The sequence below is a fragment of the Phyllobates terribilis genome, unplaced genomic scaffold (genome assembly GCF_046119375.1).
Source record: "Phyllobates terribilis strain yellow unplaced genomic scaffold, ASM4611937v1 Scaffold_13__5_contigs__length_258822181, whole genome shotgun sequence".
Taxonomy (NCBI): Eukaryota; Metazoa; Chordata; class Amphibia; order Anura; family Dendrobatidae; genus Phyllobates; species Phyllobates terribilis.
In genome coordinates this window covers 110835631-110856016 of record NW_027362773.1, presented here as the reverse complement: position 1 = coordinate 110856016, position 20386 = coordinate 110835631, and the positions used below count along the sequence as shown (strand labels likewise).

At 43.7% G+C, this 20386-nt stretch overlaps 1 protein-coding gene across 1 annotated transcript; it reads right to left on the bottom strand.

Moving 5' to 3' along the window:
• Positions 1–4349: 4349 nt before the first annotated feature.
• On the bottom strand, positions 4350–19636 carry MRPL11 (mitochondrial ribosomal protein L11). The gene is made up of 6 exons (XM_073659489.1): positions 19483–19636; positions 17207–17331; positions 15381–15476; positions 13965–14058; positions 6729–6888; positions 4350–4906 (listed from the first exon to the last, which is right to left on the bottom strand). The coding sequence occupies exons 2-6, from the start codon at positions 17327–17329 to the stop codon at positions 4801–4803; spliced, it is 579 nt and encodes a 192-aa protein (XP_073515590.1). The 5' UTR covers positions 17330–17331; positions 19483–19636; the 3' UTR covers positions 4350–4800.
• Between the last annotated feature and the right edge of the window lie 750 nt (positions 19637–20386).

The window sequence follows — 20386 nt, the reverse complement described above, 5'->3', positions numbered from 1 at the left end:
AAAAATAACAGTTTTGGGTGGAAGTTGGGTTTCCCAATGAATATGATAAGAAAATGATTTTACCATGACATTCTCCAGAAATCCCATATTTTCGCTCATAAAATACAAAGAGAGAGAGAGCACAAAGCCCAATAGGGTTACACCTGTAGACATAGGGAATAATAGTAAAATGGTAGTTCTCACCTGGATATATCTGTTGGTGCCCTGATGAAGGGGTGTGGAACACCCAGAAACGCGTAGGCATTTACCAATAAACAAGGATTTTATTATATGTTCCTGATTTGAGGATCTTTCAGCGGCGCGGACGTATATCTCTACCTTCACCACCTTTGGATATATTTTCGCTCATGGCATTTAGAGACACACAGATACCCAAAGGAGAAACAACAACAGAAAAAGGGATCAAAGTTTATTAATCCTTCACCGCAACATCTTGTAGCCCAAAGAAGCTTCAGAGAACAAAAAAATGTGACAGCCTGTAAATCTTGATGAAGGTGTGCAGGAAATATCAGATGGACACTTTGCAGACCTGGAGAGCATGAAAGTCGGGCTAAATAGCTGAGGAAGCCCCCATCACTTTGGTAGAACACGTTGTGTCCAAGAATGGAATCTCCTTGACCATGCCATGGTAGACCTCACCAAACACCCAACAGACTCAATACCTAGTCTCAAAAAACTGCATGCAAGGCCCTAGGAATACAGGGCAGAGTGGTTCAGGATGACCAGTAAGAAATTTAGTGCTGCATCATGTGCAAGTGACGCGCCCCCTGGGCCGTGGGGTACTCGGTGCCGGGCCGGTCGTCGCTTAGGGAAATGTCACAGTGGCTGTGGCCCGGTCCGTGACCCAGGGCGGTCATTCAATAGGGGATTATTTACAGGGGATTTATGTACAAAGTTTGTGACGCCACCTGTGGTATGCGGCTATAGGAGCCGCCGCTGCTGTGCAGAGCCTCTGGAGCTGGTATTAGTGCAGCAGAGTTGGTTCAGCTCTCCACAGGTAGAGCTTAGCTCCAGGGCATTGATGGGCGTTGTAGTGCAGGGGTGATGGCGCAGACAATAATCACGGAGAAAGTGGAGTGCAGTCCTCAGGGTCTTTACTCACGGTTATTGCAGTCCAAGTTACAGGTACCAACTTCCCTCGTCGTGTTGCGCTTACTCAGGGAGGGGTTCAGTCCACCCTCAGGTATCTCCGGAGTACTTAACGGGACCCCTTTCTGTGTCCTCTCTCTGGCCGTCTCCCTGCACCTCATACCAAGTCTCCCAATCCGGTACCTGCGGGCCTTGTCGGGCGACGTCTGTTCCGTCCCCTGGGTCCTCTATAGCTACGTTCTTGGCGAGACTGATATGGACTGTTGGCTGCAGGACTTGAAATCCTGCGCAGCCCTTCCTGCTCCTCTCTCCGTCTCTCTTCAGTCCTGGGCCTCTCCTCAGGCCCTCTGCCTGAGCAGAGCTCCTGCAGAGCCTCTGCTCCCAACTCCTCTCACTGTAGACTGTTCATTCTCACTGCTCACTGTTCTGATCTGACTAAATAAGATGGCTTCTCTATTTATACCTTCCTCTCATGTGCTCCCCTAAGCTATTTCCTCCACCCACACCCACTACATAGCTCCTCCCAACAGCTAGGGACCCGGGACTGTGCTCTCCTTTAGGAGCAATCTCGCCCTACCCCCACTGCGGGAATGTGTTGGATGCAGGTGTTAGGGTCCCGAGCTGTACTCCTTCCTACTGGAGAGTGAGATACTACACCTCTGGTTGAGATGCAGTACCTCTGTGGCGACCGAACCCTCAGGGGCGCCACACAAGTATAATAGAAAGACCCCAATATACTTCTGATGGGAAGATTTACCTCTGGAGTCTATCATAGCAGTAAAGGAGGTCGTGTACCCCCACCTTAGGTTGAAGAGGAGGGGGGTAATTTGTGTCAATTACTTCATCAAGTTGCAAAAAAATTTGGCCTGTGGGGAATAAAAAGTGCAGCAGGCCATCACCAACTAAGAGTGTGGAGAAGAAGGCAGAGAATTAGAAAGGAAAAGGCCTGGGCAGGCAGACAGAGAGGACATTGCGTTGAACAGCAGTATGGAAAAGGAAGCTCTCTGAGGGTACAATGGATAAAGTTTAGGCTGGAAAATGAAGTTCTATTGGGCTCTGGTGCTTTGGACCCACTCGTCTTCTTTGATCGGGTCTTAAAGAGGATTTTCTGTGCTGCTGGTTGAGCTCCACATGAAGGATCCAAGATACACAAGGGGTGAAGCAATGCAGTTTTAATATCGACACGTTTCGAAGTTATCACACTCCTCCCTCAGGATACAACCACAGGATTGGGTTTTAACAGTGCTGTGGAGTTGACGATGTTTGCCCTGCTGGGGTCGGAGTAGAATGTAAATAGCATTGTTCCCATTTGGACACAAAAAGAAAACAATTAACTGAGGAAAAAAAATAGAAGAATCCAGCAGAACAGACTTTATGGTAAAACAATTTTAGCTCAGTACTAGAGGAGGATCCAAAACTTGTGTGAGGCAGGAGCTTATAGCCAAGGTGCATGTCCTTTATTGATAGAGGAGAGAAATTATAGTCCATTGTCACATTTCTGCCGGTTGTTATTGGAAACACGCAACAGCTTAGATTCTATAATGAAGCATATCTGATCCACACTAAAGACAAATTCATAAGAAACAAATTATTACGTTTTTAGCAGTGGGAAAAGAAATTCACAAGCACAAAAGAGAACAAAAATCCTAATCTGGGGCTCCCGATCGGATAAAAACGATCCCAGTGATGCAAGAAGATGGTATTAACCACTTAGCCAATCTCCCCCCTACATCAGGTAGAACTGTATGGTGTAAAGATAATAACCAAATCACCATAGCAAACGCCATACAGACATTGAGGCAGTAAAAATGGCATATGGGCCAGATTCAGGTAAGGGGAGGAAAAAAAAACAACAAAAAAAACTGGATAAAAATCCCAGCCCAACTGAGGCTCAAGGTACAAAAGATGAACTAACAGTGGGGTGTAAGTAATAGGATCTGCCAGTTTATCTTCAGAGGCGAGCTATATGATGTGTATCAGCTCATGTCCGACTGAAGAGGTCTCACGACTATGTGGGCACAGCCCGATTTTTATTTTATAAGACCTTAGAAATGTGTCGTATATTATTGATTCATAATTTTTTCTACATACTTAGAGTCAGCCTATAATCGATCTAAACCTAGCTGCACCCAGAAACTCAATTTGCGTCAATTTTTCCCATGAACGACCAGCGAAGAAACAATGCAATAATTTTCCCTTTTTGAATAGCTACACCCTTTTTCCTTGACCATGCCCACATATGGGACGGCTCTGCTACTTATCACCACTTTTCTGTGGTCTTTCCTTGCGGAGAGTGACGTGGCTGAGATGCCGGTGTAAGGAGACTTATAGGCCGTGCAATGATTCTCTGGGTTAATTAAACATGCAAATTGTCACCTATTGGAAGTAGGAATCCTAAAACTCAATATCGACCCTTTAATGAGCCTGGTCACATGACTTGGAATAAAAGCCAAACCCAGATATGTGTTCGGGGTGTTTGCCCCTTCTCAGTGCAAAGCAAGAGATCTGATTTGTTACTATTAGCGGCCTCTTGATTGGGGTGTAAGGGTCTTGCTTTGCACTGAGGAGGGGCAACTCCTCAAAACATGTGTCTGCAAATAATTATTCTGATTTGGCTTTCATCCCAAGTCATGTGGTATTGCTCAATATTGACTTTTAGAATTGCTACTTCCAGCACATGGCACTAAAGTTGAAGTCCTCTTCCTCTCTGAAGAGGCAATTTGCATATGACCTCTTCACACATTTTAGGCTTCCTTTCAGCCTCCTAGAGGCAGGAACCTATATATTGGGTGCATGTATAGGCCTGGCACACCCCCTCTCCCAACATTCAACAATTACAATTTGTTAATAAAATACGTTATTAGGCTACGTTCACACTTTTCATTTTACGAAACAGATGGAATTCATGTGGTAAACTTTTCCATTGCAAACTATAGCAGTGCTATGAATGTGGAGCTCTGTATAACCTCAATCACACCTGTTTATCTTGAAACTACAGCATCCTGCTGAACAAGTGACACATCGCTGGAATCAGGCTCTCTGCCCCTACATCATGCCGCGCTCAGATTAAATAGCAAAAACGCTAACCGATTCTTTTTAAGTCCTGTTTTTATATCAAAGGAGAAAAAAAGAGGTTTTGCTTGCTGCATTTTTTTTTTTTGTTCTTGAAAAGGAAGACAAAATAACAAAACCCAGACTGACTCAATAAATCAATGGGGTGTCCCCGATTCAGTTTGCTTCAGTTATGCAACAGATACAAATGCAGGTACGAAAGTCACTTTATTTGCAATGAGTTTGTGGTGGTGTTGGTGGGGGTTAGCAAAATCACCAGGATGGGCAGAATGGTTAGTGAGGGTGTAGTAAATTATCTGTTTATGCGAGAATCACGTGCAAGCTAAATATTTGTAAAAAAAATATGAGTAAAATATTCTTGGGGTAATTGTAGATGGAAGTTAATTTGTGTAATGTTATTACTTTTGGATTTTATTGTCATAAACCAAAAATATACAAGCCAGTTCCGCTAGGGTAACTGTACATCATAACAGGGGGTCTGCCCATAGGGCACCCGTGCCATCCAGGTCATTGCTTCGGTGTATGTAAGACATCTTTTTTTTGATTCAGCTATTTGTGTATGTTTTAGATAAAATAAAAAAAAAAAAATAAAAATGTATCTAAAGTTCCTAAAATATTCAAAAATATCCTCCAAGTACATCATTTCTTCTTCGCTGCAGCTTCTTCTGCTATTCGTGCTTCTGCGGCAGCCTGAAGGAAAGCTTGTCGCTCTTCTAGGAACTTTCCATAATCCTCTGCAGACAAACTAAGGAAAAAAGAATAAACCCGTCAACCATGAGAGGTAAATATACCGCAACACACCATTAGGTTACTTGAATGCAGAAAAATAACGTGAAATTGCTACACAATGTCAAGCTACATTAACCTCTTCCCACCCCTTTTCATTATTTGTTCCCTTCTTCCAAAGAGTCATAACTTACTTAAAAAGAAACAAATTTCTGTTGATGCGGACACATCAAAGCTTGTTTTTTTTTGAAGGACAAGATGTACTTCTGAACAAGACCTTTAAATTGACCATGTACTTAAAAAAAAAAAAAAAAAAAAAAAAAAAAAAAAAAACTAAAAACAAAACAACTGCACAACTTGCTGTTCTCTAACAAGGGGCTAAATGGAAAAAATTCACAACAGGTGTTTGATCCATGAATCGCCCAATACATTTCGGGGTTCAATTAGAATTGGTATTAAACAGTCATGCTGTTCACATTTTGACATCGTGAGACCAAGACGACACCCTACAATTAATCAGCAGTACCTCGCCATTGCGAGGCTTCAAGCAGGATGTTCTCAGACAGACGTGGCCACTGAGCTTGGAGGGTCACAGAGTCATCAGCAGAGTACAACAGAGATACAGAGAGACTGGAAGAGTCACAGAAAGGCAGAGAAGTGGACACATCCCACACGGATGATCGCTTCATTGTGAACAATGCTCTTTAGAATTGGATAATGAATGACACACAACTGCAGGCACATATAAGGGAGGTGAGAGGCACCCACGTGTCATGTCAGACCATTCAAAACCGTTCACATCAGCGTGGTCTGAGTGCTAGATGACCAGCAAGGGTACCTGACCACACCACCAGGCACAGGAGTCATCATCTTGCATGGGTCAGAGAGCATCTATGCTGTTCACGAATGAAAGTCGATTCACGTTGAGCAGAAATTATGGAAACCAGTGACGTAGGGGACGTCAAGGAGAGCGCTATGCATCAGCCACTGTTGTCACCAGACAAGCCTTTGGTGGTGGAGTCAGTGTGGGCAGTTGTGTCTAGTCAATACAGAACTGCCCTACACTTTGTGACAAGCCCCTACTACTAGAATCCATCAAACTCATCCCAGGATTATTTCTACCTTTTCCCTGGCGTCGGATTGCCGAGTGGCGCCCCCGGAACTATTCCCTTTTGGTGTGGACTCAAAGGAACAATCTCGATATTTGATGTTCTATTTTCCCTGCCTCAATAAATCTCGTTGGATTGATCATCGGCCTGGAGTCCCTTCCTGCTGTGTCGCACACCCCGTCACAAGGGGCACCTCAAGTGGAGCGGCCTGCACTTTCTCCAGACCTGAATCTCATAGAAAACCTGTGAAATCAGCAGAGTGGCCGTGTAGGGTCTCCTAACTCTGTACCCCAGAACGTCAATGACCTGAGGGCCACCCTTCAAGAGGAGTGGGATGCCATGCCTCAGCAGCCAATAACTCTACACTGTTGTGAACAGAAGGAGACGTCGTTGTCCAGCTGTAATTGATGCTCAAAGCCACAAGACAATTTATTGCTACATTGACATTTGGTGTTGGGGTATACCCACCATGGTTGTTGGCTTTTATTTGAGATGAGGAAATCACAGTTGCATACTTCTACTTACATGCCCTACTTTCAGGATAAAATATCACTGAAGCGGGAACATTTTACGTTTCCCATAACCCCACAGGTATGGTTGGGACATGATGAAAGCTGGAGAGCTGCAGGTTGCACAGCAACACTGCACAGTACATTACATTACCATGGTCCGCACCCTAGCCCATCCTTAATGAACACTGTTGTAACAGCTGAGGGACAGAGAATGTCTTACTCTTTAACAACTTTGATCCCCAGTGATCGAGCGCTGCCAATAATTGATTTCACCACTTCAATCAGAGGCGTATCCTGAAGAATGAACGCTTCATCTTGAGACTTCACAACAGCGATTTCATATACTTGCTTAAGTGTCACCATTCCTGCCACCTCCTGACCTACAAAAAAAAGAATTTTTTTTAATAATCATTAACAATATTTCTGCATTGTGATGAAAAGAAAAAAAAAAGTATTATTACAATCTTAGGGTGTAACCCATTTCAGCCTTTAGGACGCAGGTAATAAATTTATGAACGGCGGGGGTCCAATGATTTGTCAAAACAATTGGCACAAACTACAAGCATGTTGATGCAATCCGAGATACAATATGAATTACAATGTTGCTAGGGAGCACCAGTTACCATGGAGAAAACGAATGCATATAAGTTGGTTCCCATGGATACGGATTTTTACTAAAGAAGGTCAGCGATTAACATGATAATAAATATCAATGAAAAATAACCGTTCAGCTCGTCTGACATCAGAGGGCACAAACTGTACAGCAAAATAAGAAAGGAATCATCTCAGTAGATTCAAGCCGAGAATAATCCGGAGACTCTCGTCATTCCACAGGGAGCTGAAAATTACTTTAGACCTGGTGATAAGTCTCCGTTTAAAGTGGCGCAGTTTTTGTCCTTATTTTACTCCTGCTGATCCCCGGAGAATGCCATTTTTTGTTTTTTCTTAAATCCGCAATATGGTTACAGAGATGTGAGCCATTTAGTGCTACCTTTTATTGTCCCCAACGAGTAGGCGATTCTTAAAGGATTCTATGGGGGTGTGTCTTTAGGATGAGCTGCATACTTATCCCCCCCTTTCTTTATTAAAAATACACAGCACAAAATACAAAAGGTTCAAAAATTTAATTTTTTTTTAAAAAGGGAAATACACAGGTGAGCAATGGAAATAAAATACCACTAAAATGGTCACTTATGACTGGTTCTCTTTAAAGGAGTTGTACACCCAACCTTTCCCCCTTCCCCTAAATGCTGAAGTTTTGCCCTTTATGACATAACATTTTTTTTTTGTCTACTGTCAGGTTTCAGGAGCCAACTTTTTTAAAAAATAGTTTTTATATTTTAAAATTTATATACAATAAAATACACGCTTTGGAAAAAAAAATACATTTGTCTTTGTGTTGCCATATTCCCCAGAGCCATACAATTTGCAATTTTCTCACTGCAGTTAGCGGAGCTGTATGTCAGCTTGTTTCATTGCATGAAAAATTGTTGCGTTCATTGGTACCATTTTGCGATACAGGTGATTGATTAATTTTTGATACACTATTGGGAGGCAAAAAAAAATTAACAAAACCACACAGCATCTGTAAATTATATATTATCACATGGTCATAAGTATTCAGACCTTTTGCTCAGACACTCATATTTAAGTCACGTGTTGTCCATTTCCTTGTGATCCTCCTTGAGATGGTTCTACTCCTTCATTGGAGTCCAGCTGTGTTTAATTAAATTGATAGGACTTGATTTGGAAAGGCACACACCTGTCTATATAAGACCTCACAGCTCACAGTGCATGTCAGACCAAATGAGAATCAGGAGCTCAAAGAAACTGCCCAAGGAGCTCAGAGACAGAATTGTGGCAAGGCACAGATCTGGCCAAGGTTACAAAAGAATTTCTGCATTACTCAAAGTTCCTAAGAGCACAATGGCCTCCATAATCCTTAAATGGAAGAAGTTTGGGCCCTCCAGAAGTCTTCCTAGACCTGGCCGTCCAGCCAAACTGAGCAATCGTGGGAGAACAGCCTTGGTGAGAGAGGTAAAGAAGAACCCCAAGATCACTGTGGCTGAGCTCCAGAGATGCAGTAGGGTGATGGGAGAAAGTTCCACAAAGTCAACTATCACTGCAGCCCTCCACCAGTCGGGCCTTTACGGCAGAGTGGCTTGACAGAAGCCTCTCCTCAGTGCAAGACATATGAAAGCCCGCATAGAGTTTGCTCAAAAGCACATGAAGGACTCACAGACTAAGAGAAATAAGATTCTCTGGTTTGATGAGACGAAGAAAGAACTTTTTGGTGATAATTCTAAGCGGTATGTGTGGAGAAAACAAGGCACTCCTCATCACCTGCCCAATACAATCCCAACAGTGAAACATGGTGGTGGCAGCATCATGCTATGGCGGTGTTTTTCAGCTGCAGGGACAGGACGACTGGTTGCAATTGAAGGAAACATGAATGCGGCCAAGTACAGAGATATCCTGGATTAAAACCTCTTCCAGAGTGCTCTGGATCTCAGACTTGGCCAAAGGATCACCTTCCAACAAGACAATGACCCTAAGCACACAGCTAAAAAAACAAAGGAGTGGCTTCAGAACAACTTTGTGATCATTCTTGACTGGCCCAGCCAGAGCCCTGACCTAAACCCAATTGAGCATCTCTGGAGAGACCTGAAAATGGCTGTCCACCAACGTTCACCATCCAACCTGACGGAACTGGAGAGGATCTGCAAGGAAGAATGGCAGAGGATCCCCAAATCCAGGTGTGAAAAACTTGTTGCATCATTCCCAAGAAGACTCATGGCTGTACTAGCTCAAAAGGGTGCTTCTACTCAATACTGAGCAAAGGGTCTGAATACTTATGACCATGTGATATTTCAGTTTTTCTTTTTTAATAAATTTGCAAAAATTTCTACATTTCTGTTTTGTTTTTTTTTCAGTCTAGATGGGGTGCAGAGTGTACTTTAATGAGGAAAAAAATGAAATGAACTTTAGAATTTACCAAATGGCTGCAATGAAACAATGAGTGAAAAATTTAAAGGGGTCTGAATACTTTCCGTACCGAATGAATGATAATATATATTAGTTATTCACCATTAGGTAGACTGGACACATTATGATCGTATCACCCTGCAAAATAAAGATACTAAATTTATATAGGTTTTTCTTGGCCACTTAATTAGGGGGTGGGAAGGGGGAGGGGTGAGGGCATAGGAATCATGGACGACGTGTGTGATATTTTTTTTTTTTTTGAAAAAGATGGGTCCATCAGAGCCATCTTGGATCTGAATTTTCTCTAACGGGTTTGACTTAGCATTTCAGAATTCATGGAACACGGCAAACCCTCTCCTCAGTGGATATCCATAACCTGTATCCCCGCATCCCAATGTTTACCCCATCACCAAAGGTTTCTTTGGTTTGCGGTCTACAATGCTTATTTTCAGTTCATTACGCTTCTCTTCTGGCTAGCCACAGCACCCCATCTATTCCAGAAGGTCGTAGCTGCAGTCATGGGCCTTCTGTATGCCAAGGGAATTGTGGTCATCCTCTACAAGGCTCTCAGACAGAGAACCTGAAATGGCTACAGATCCCCATGGACACAATCTTGTTTTGGCTGGATAATCAGATACAAACCATCTCAGCATCTTGTCTTCCCAGGGATATTTTTCAACACTGCCGAGGTGAGAGTATTCCTTCAAAAAAACATTAGAAAAGGACACGCTAGACAGTTCTGATTCTGAGGAGCCTTTCCCCTTACCCTTTCCACTTTTCCATGATGGTCCTGGACAAATTGGTAGCCTTCCTAGAAGCCAACCTCTTTGTTCAGATCCAGTACAAACCAGCTAGCTCTCCTTTCCATAAGGGACAAATCTCCGCTCTGTCTGGATGTCCCTGTCCGCCTGCCTCCACTGGTTAGGCAGCCCCTCTTACGGTGATCTCTACACCTCCAATCTAAAAGGACTACGCCTTTATCCCCATTCACTGGCAAGTAGTGACTAAAGATGGCAGTCAATTGGGTTGGGGGAGAAGCATTTCTCCACCTCATGGTTCACGGATGCTGAAATCATCAAGAAACCCGCTTGCCCATCAACATCCTGGAGCTCAGAGCCATCTGGCTGTCTCTTCTCTAATTGCAGCACAAGCTTCTGGGTCTCCCAATTTGCATCCAAATCAACAACGCCACAGCTGAGGCTAATCAACGAAGCATAACATGCAGCCGGATGGCCATGTGAAAGGCCTCTCCAATCTTCGCATAGGTGGAACACCGAGTCCTTCACATTCCTGGAATAGACAACTGGCCTGATTACTACATCAGCCACGAACAACTACCCACAGGATACTGGTCCCTTCATACACATGTCTTCACCAGATTGTGATTCCTCATCAGGTCGACATCAGGGGTGCCCCATCGCAAACCAGTGTCCCACAATTTTTGTTCAGAATCCGTGATTCTCCAACCATTGCCCCTAACCCTATGGTGATCCCATGGTTGCAATTTGTCCTTCTCTACATTTCTTATTTCCCTTTATCTGCTACTCAGGCTTCTCAAGCAAATCAAGGCAGTAGGACATCCAGTTTAGTTTGTGGCTCCAGATTGGCTCAGAAGGTCCTGGCACGCGGTGCTGAGCAACCTTGTTGCAGGCATTCCATGGTTCCTCCCTAACCGTTCAGCCCGGCTTCACAGCGTCCTCTCTGGTCAAAAACTGTAATGGCTTGGTTGTTGCGGACAATGTTCTGAAGGCTTCTAGCCTCTCTGATCAGTTAGTCTAGACCATAAGTGAAGTACACAAGCCCTCATTTTGTATATACCATCACACTTGGAAAGCCTTTTTCTGATGGTGTGAATCCAAACAGATAGCACCCACCTCTTTCTCCTTTCTACAGTCTGAATGGATTTGGTGCACAACTCCCCGAAGGGCCAAGATTTGACACTGTCCAACCTTTTCAGAGGAACCTGCCATTGAAATCTCAGGTTAAGACCTTCCTACTGAGCGTTGCTCACTCTGTTCCTCTTTACGGACCTCCAGTACCTCGTGGGATCTCAACCCATTTCTGAGGGCCTGTCAATTCTCTTAGAGACTCTTAAGGAAGCTTCCCTGCAGCTTGTTTCTTGGAAAGTGGCCTCTTCTTTTTAGCAGTTTCTTCCACTAAATGGGACTCCAAGCTGGCTACCCTCTCTTGTTGCTCACACCTTATGTGCTCCAAAAGGACAAGGTGGTATTAGGAAAGAAAGGAGGGTACTGGCCTCAAGTGGTTCCCTCCTTCCACCTCAATGAGAGTAGTCCTCCTTTCCTATTGTTCCACAGCTCATCATACAGAGAGGTCCCTCAACAAGCTGGACGTATTTAGAGTCATCCCTTATACTTGGCTGTTACCGCTTTCTTAGGGCACTTGGATTCCTTATTTGTCATCCCGGACGGTTCTCACAGGGGTTTCACGGACTCCAAGGCAACTCTCTCTAGCTGGATGTGAACTACCATTCTAGAAGCGGATATGAGCAGACAGGTGCTGCAGAAGGCAGTCACTTGGGCCACTACCTGAAGACATCTAGTTTGCTTGGTTCTGGTCCTACTTTTCCACCTGAGGGTATTGCTTTAAGACATCCTACGGTCTTTTTGTTCCCAATGAAGTACCTGAGTAAGGCTATGTGCCCACGATGCAGAAAATTTCCACATCTCCTTGCCCGGAAAAACGCGTGCGGAATTTGACACGTGTTTTTCAAGCGTTTTGCACATGCGGAATTGCCATGCGTTTTTCTAATGCATTGTAGATGGCAATTCCGCATGCGTAAACGCACAAATAATGGACGTGCAGCAGATTTTTGAGCGCATCAAAAACGCTGCGGAAAAATCCGCAGCATGGGCATTGAAAATGCGGAATTTCATTGGGGACCATGGGGGAAGGTTTACCAAGCGTTTCCGCTGCAAAAATTCCGCAGCATAAATGCTTGAAAAACGCATCGTGGGCACGGACCCTAAAGTGGATTTTTAGTGCTTAACATAAAATCTCTCTTGTAGCCTAGATTAAGGAGGGGGGTGAAGCTCCTTACCAAGTTGTTTTGGCATAACTAGCTTGTTGTTTATATAGGTACCATAATGACATACATTAGTCTTTTTATCCCCTTTTATGAGGCGAAATGAACAAAAACAGTAATTATTGCATAGCTTTTCATACATCTTTTCCATAGTGTTCACCGTGCAGGATAAATATCAGATTTATAGAACGGGCCATTACACATGTTTTTTTCCCCCCACAAATAGACCATTTTTTTAATTATTAAAAACCGGGCTTTTGGATATTTTTATTCTTATTTTTTTTATTTTACAATATTTAACTAGTCCAACAAGAGGACTTCAACATCTGATCCTTTGATCGCACTTATGTAGTACACAGTGTATTGTTTAACCTCTCAGTGTTTGACTGACAATTAGCCTATTAGACCCTGCCTCCAGCAGGATCTAACAGACTGAGGATAAGGCAGGTATGGAAGCCAATGTCAGGCCTTCGGTTGCCAAATCACTGCATTCACACCCTGTGATTGCACTGTAGTGGTGCCGGTGGGCTCCTAGAGACCAGCAAGTTGTCCCCTGTCCACAGGAGACTTGGTTCTCTGGGACTAACCCTTCAAAGGGGTTTCCTATTAATACGTTTTTAATCTCATGGGCTTGCTATAGGTATAAAAAAAAAAAAAAAAAAAAAACCACACTGCTAAAAGCGGTTATCCGGGATTCATTTTTATTTCTGAACAGGCTATACTCACCAAGTGGCAGGGATGCCTCTCAGCCACTGCTTCGATCATTGTTGACAGGCTGCAGCGGTGACGCCACAACTATAGCGCAAGTGACTGCTTCTACTAACGATAGGTCTCAGCTGTGATGTTCAATCATTGGCTGCAGTGGTCACATGCGCTGTAGTCGTGACATCTCTGCTGCAGCCTGTTAAGGACCAGGAGATGGTGAAGCAGCTGATGTGACTATTTTAGCTTAAAGGACAGAGTTAAAAAAACGAATGGAAAAAGATATTTACAGGGGGTATGCCGTGCCCGAAATCACGCCACAGCTTTCTGCAGTGGTATTACACGAGACATTCAGACAGGCATGTAAGCCATTTCTTACTGAACATCTCATGTTTTACTGACTTAAGGGGTATTCCCATCTCCAAAATCCTATCCCAATATGTAGGTGTAATATTAGCAAATACCTCCAGTTAGAAATGTAGTGTAGTTCTTCAGATTCGCCATGTTGCTTACCTGATTGCAGTAGCTTAGGTATCCATGGTTATGACCACTAACAACTAACTGTCACTCTATGAATGGTCGTACCCATGGATACAGGGCAGGCTACATTTTAAGCATTTATGTGGGGGAGATAGTGGTCAGCTGGACAAGTGTTCAGTCGATAGCGCTCTCATGTGTATGGGGGCCTTTAGTCTGACCTCCAGAATGTCACACACACACACAAACCTGTCTTTGATGCCCCTTTTTCAATTCCTGCAGCAGCTTTTAAGTAGTATGACACAGGTGGTTGTCCGATCTTCATTTCATATGTTCTGTCGGGCTACACAAAAAAAAAAAAAAAAAAAAATATTATATAAAAATATTATAAAATAAATAGATAATTTGTCTTTAGTTCATTCAATGCACTGCATTAATTGTCAATTACAAACTGAATGGTGAGAAGTTTCCTAAACTTCTTTAAAGGGAACCCGTCAGTAGATTCATGCTGCCTAAACCACAGACAGCACGAGTCAAAGCCTGGCTGCACAATTGCAGCAGGTATGTTTTTATCTCCAGAATTTCGGGGAAAAATATAGTGTGAAGAATCAGCTCAGGCGGCGCTGGACTAGTCTGGTCTCCGGCTATGGTCCATGGCCAGAGCTTCAGAGGAAAATATACTTGGCTGCAATCGTGTAGCCAGGCGAGGATTCATGCTGTGCGTGGTTTGGGCAGCAGGAATAAGCGCACAGGTTCCCTTTAATAGTTGAACATTGCAACAGAATTAACCCCTGAAGACTGCAGCAAATTTTCATTTTTGTGTTGTCATCTTTTTCTAAGCTACATTTTGCATCACCATTATTAATATAGCATATTTGCACACATGTAAGAGGTAAAGCTCCAGTGTGTGCAACTATACAGTATGCCATAAAGCTGTCTGCATAGCCTATTGATTCATAATGTAAAAAAATGAAATACATACAAGTTGATACTTTTTTTGCAAAATTCCTGCATTTTACAGAAAAACTTGCAAGCCAATTGCAGGGAACGTGAATTTCTTTGACATTCCATCATTAGTTAAAGGCTCCATTGCTTAAATAAAAAGACTAAATAAATATTTGTAATATTCATTGATATCATAGATCCTTCCAATAGAAACTTACTTTAGGAAATTATACCAAGGGTCACCAATGCAGGAAAACAATTTAAGGCATCCTCTAAATAAACACTTTAGGTCAGTGGTCACCCATTATATTAGCCTAAATGTCTTGTAATGGGCTCACTCAGTAAAAAGCATGGCCGCCATCGGATAGCTCTCCCATAGAAATGAACGTTAAGCTTGGCTGAGCGTACACGAGAAGAAAAAGCACAATCAGACTCCTCTGGCAGCGGTTAATCTACCCTAAAAACAAAGGAAAATTCCAACTGCTGGATCCTTTTTCTCTATTGAGAGTCGAGAGGCCCCCATACATGTCAGATGATCGATCGATAAGCAGGTTCAGCCAACTTTGTTTCCAGAGGGCGCCATTCACATTCGACAAAAGTCGGCTGAACCCAGCATAGCAGCAAAATGTGACCTAGAATCAGATACAGACTCAAAAGCAAGCATAATATACCGAAAAGAAGAATGGGAAATGGAATGAAACCTTTGTTATAGACACTCACATTAACATGAATCTTCACTCTCAGGGGCACTCCGTCAATGATGTCTTTGGTCCTCTCATTGAACTCCTTACAAAACTGACCGATCGGGATACCTCTCTATATCAAAGAAACTTTTTTGTTAAATTGTCTGCAAATTTTCCAATTAACCAAATGCATTTATATGAAAAAAACAAAACAGCAAAAAAAAAAAACACGTGATAAGAAATGGCACAGGACCACTAGAGCTGGCCCATTAGACCGCTGATGACCAAATGCTCCTTGAGTCAAAGCCTCTGAAGCTGTACGTTTTCCTTCAAGGAGAACGAAGGATCTGGTAGACTGCTCCCATATATAGTACATCAAATCATTCATCAAGCCTTTCCAAGTGTTAGTCATGGCTTTAACTTACTTACTGAAATTGCTAAAAGTCACCAAAGTTTTCCCCCTCTCAATGGAGGTGTTAAAAGTCTCAGCAAGTATGTATTGTTAACCATTTTGGTGAGCACGCTCGGGTGCTCGCCGAGTGTTTTCGGCATGCTTAGCATTTCTGTTACTGTCGCCGCAGCAAGTGTCACGGCTGTTAGACAGCTGTGACACATGCAGGGATTGCCTGTCGAACAGGGGTTAACAATAATACATACTCGCTCATCACTAGTCAGCAGATTTTTGCTATGCAATCTGAGTGCAGCATGAAATAGGGGCAGAGACCCTGATTCCAGCCATGTATCACCCAGTTTCTTGGGTGCAGCAGTTGTGATATAATCACTGTTTTCTCAGCGGTAGATCTAGCAGAGCTCGGAATGCTGAGCTGTGTATAACCCCGCCCACATCACTGATTGGCTGCTTTCTGTGTATATTGAAAGAAAGCTTCCAATAAGTGGTGTGGGAGTGGTTTGACCAGGAGGTAGTGATAATCTCCTGCTGATAAAACACTGATGTTATTGAAAAGGAAAAAAAACATATACAACCCTGGAATCAGGGTCTCTATCCCTGCATCATGCTGATCTCAGATTACATATTCTCTTTAAGTCTGTGTTGAGTACAAATTTGCCGGTGGATTTAGAGTGGAGTTTTCTGTTGACTGTGGGCCAAGTCTTAAGATTATTTACATGTCTGCCTTTCATGGCCAAGATGGGAATAACTGCTTCTAGGTCCTGGCCACCACAGAAAGGTTTGTGAATACATCTGAGGGCAGCTGTGCGACTCTATATATGAGTAACTCCCATAGAAGGGAACCTGTCACCTGAATCATGCTGCCCAAACCATAGCAAGAGACTAGTCCGGCACCGAACCGGACAGCTTCTCCCAGCGCCGCTCCAGGCGATTGACAGGCATCATGGAGGAGACCTGTCAGAGGCAGAGACTGGAAGAACCCTTCAAGTAGTATGGAGCACCCTCTACTCCCATTGGTAATCTGATCTAAAACACTGATGAAAATCAGTCTGTATGAGAAATCACTGTGTGAATGAGGCTATATACTGAAAAGACCAGAAAATGAGAACCCTTCACTACTTCTATGATGTCCAAGACTGGAATAAGCCTTTTACAGAGGTATTCCCATCATCAAATATCAGCACATAGGGATTGTGAGATCCGTGTTGGTTCCACTACAGGGAATCCCACAGATCAGTAGTAGGGGACTTATGTCTGTGCGAGAGGTGATGATAGTCAAGTGAAGGTGGAAAATAACAAAGCTTTTCTGAAACTTTAATGTTCTTGCCTAGCCATCATGGAAATGCAGTGGCCAATATGTGGCGTTTGCCATGTATACCCCTTTTTCACATGTAAAAAGAATAATAATAATAATAATAATAATAAGACCCAGCCCAGCCCGGCGACTTGCAGACCTGTCCCAAGGTGGGTCCCAAAGGAGGTCCTGGTGCCGCCTGTCCAGCTCCCACCAGCGCTCGAATCACACCAGCGACATCAGTTTTCTTCACTGCTTTCACTGCACGGGAAGCCTTAGACATATCTGCAAGAAAGAAGATTGTACACAAATTCAGTTGCATTAAGACCCCGAAAAGCAAGTTGGAAGAAATCCGGCGCGGATGAACTTTTTGTGACTTGCTTGTTATAGAAGCAATGTGACCCCATCAACTTGTATGGCGCTGCAATGTAACAGAGGCACCTAGCGCATACGTCACAGCCAAAGTCACCATGTAGCACCAGCCTTACTATGAATTAGAGAAGAGGAACCGAGCATTCGGAAAACTTTTTGACATTTCATAAGTCTTGATAGTTGGGCGCCTGGGGGATAAAAATCCCACCGATCGCTAAAATAAAAAAGGGACAGAAGCGCTCAGTTGATTCCCGTGTCCCTCACATAAGTAGGGTTAGCTGTAGAAGGACTAACTATGTTCACACGTTGCGTTTTTTTTATGCAAATTAAAAGCAGTGTTTTACAGTACCAGCAAAAGTTGAGACTTCAGAAATCTAATGCACACACATTGTTTTTTTTTCCCCCTGACTGAATTGGAAAACTGTTGCGTTTTTGAAAGAAGCATCATGTCACAGCGTTTTTTCACCCATAGAAAGCAATAAGTGCAAAAACCCAGATATCAGGTTTTGATGCGTTTTTGGTGCAGAAAACTCAGGAACAATAACAGGTACTAAACGGTATGAGCATGAAAAACAGAGTAAAAAACGCAGCAAAACCTGCCTTTTTTAAGCAGCTACTTTACTGCCAAGAGAGCAAGTTTTGCCTGCAGAAAATAACACAGTAAATACATCTTTTATACAAACTATCCCAAAAGATCGCAAATTTTCATAATGGACAACATGCAGGTGGCAGATTCCTTTTAAAGGGTTTTTTTCCAAAAATTGGAAGTCACCCCCTTTTGAGAGTAGGTGCAAAGTGATTTGTGTGACCATATCCATAGGCCACAACAGTCGCCCGTGGCTGCTGCACAGAAGAACAGCATCAACAGCTCTACTTTTGATTGCAGCCATGACACACAGGTGAAGTGACACCAGGCAGCTAATCAAAATGTGCGGATGCTGTCAGGTAGGAGGCGCTTCTCAGGGCTCACAGATCACTGTCATGACCAATGTACTGGGTCCTGTGAAACGATTTGCACCAATCCTACACCTATCCAAAGGAATGGGGGGATACCTTACACATCACTGAGGGTCCAACCCCTGGCCCCCCAGTGATTTCATTATTGGGGCTCTGCATCCTGAGAGCTGTACGCCGCAGAGTCGGTCTGGAGCAGCAGTTATCTACACAGGCACGGTCTACAGTTCTGCTGCAAAGCACAGCGCTCCGCTATTTCGGGCTCTGCATACTGAGAGCTGTGCTCTGCACATGCACGGTCTATAGTTCTGCTGCAGAGTACAGCGCTCTGCTATTCGGGGCTCTGCATCCTGAGAGCTGTGCTCTGCAGAGCCGGTCTGGAGCAGCAGTGATCTACACATGCACGGTCTATGGTTCTGCTGCAGAGTACAGCGCTCTGCTATTCGGGGCTCTGCATCCTGAGAGCTGTGCTCCGCAGAGCTGGTCTGGAGCAGCGGTGATCTACACATGCACGGTCTATGGTTCTGCTGCAGAGCACAGGGCTCTGCTATTCGGGGCTCTGCATCCTGAGAGCTGTGCTCTGCAGAGCTGGTCTGGAGCAGCGGTGATCTACACATGCACGGTCTATGGTTCTGCTGCAGAGCACAGGGCTCTGCTATTGGGGCTCTGCATCCTGAGAGCTGTGCTCTGCAGAGCTGGTCTGGAGCAGCAGTGATCTCCACATGCACGGTCTATGGTTCTGCTGCAGAGCACAGCGCTCTGCTATTCGGGGCTCTGCATCCTGACAGCTGTGCTCTACACATGCACGGTCTATGGTTCTGCTGCAGAGCACAGCTCTCCGCTGTGTTAGACAGTCTCATAGACAATGAATGGAGTGGAGGTCGCACATGTGCACCTCACCTCTACTCCAGACAGCCTCTGCAGAGCTCCATTCTCAGGATCAGTGAGATCCCTTAGGAAAGGGATCACTTATGATCTGCAAACATTAATACATGGGGTGAAGTCACCCTGAATGTCTGTCCATGCCCCACAGCTGTGCAGTAATGTCGGCGGTCTAACACCTCTGCTTCCATCACTGTCCTCAGCACCACTCAGCTTACAATAAGTTACCTCAGGCCTACGAGAAGCCGGGGCCTCAATTACCACTTCTGCACCGCCTGTGTATCGCAGCCCGCATTTACACCCTCCGACCTTCAACCACATGTGACAGAACGCTCTTCTGAAGGACAAACCTTATTGGCTGCAAAGAAAAGTGGGCGTAACCGCAACAATCGCCATTCACACATCAAATCTAGCCGACTGTAGAATACGCGCTTTTCATTGGACAATCGTGTCTAACACAAGTCCCTCCTCCACTTCCTATTGGTCGGGATAATCCTTGGATTGAAAAGTAGAGTGAGCACCAGGAAGAAATAACATTGAGAGTACGTATCCCCGGGAAGGAGACATTTTGTTGTAGTCCATCTGTAGTTACATTGATGATACATAAAGCCGATTGTATAAAGAACACGCAGAAGAGAATGGAACCTTCTCCCAGAATGGCAGAGTGCATATTTAACCCCTTCATGATTGGGTCATTTTTTTTTTTTTTTAAATGTATGCACTTTTCTTTTTTTTCCTCCCCTACCTGAAAAAAGTTATGGCACTTAGAATAAGGCTTCTTCTAAGGGCCATAGTTTTTTTCCATTCTTCTAATCTTTCTAACGACGTAGCTGTAGGAGGGCTTGTTGTTTGCAGGACAATTTGTAGTTTTGAATGACACTATTGAAAAGTTTCCTAAAAAAAATTCCAAGTGAGGTAAAATGGTTAAAAATAAAAATGCAATTCCGCAATTTTTTTTTTTGTGGGGGGTGGGTTCAATTTTTGCAGAGTTTATCTTGTAGTAGAAATGACCCAGTAATGTGAATCTTTAGGTCAGTACGATACCAAATTTATATATATATATATATATATAAATAATTTATATGACATATTGAATATCGTAAAAACGAAAGCCAAGAAAAACAATAGTGAA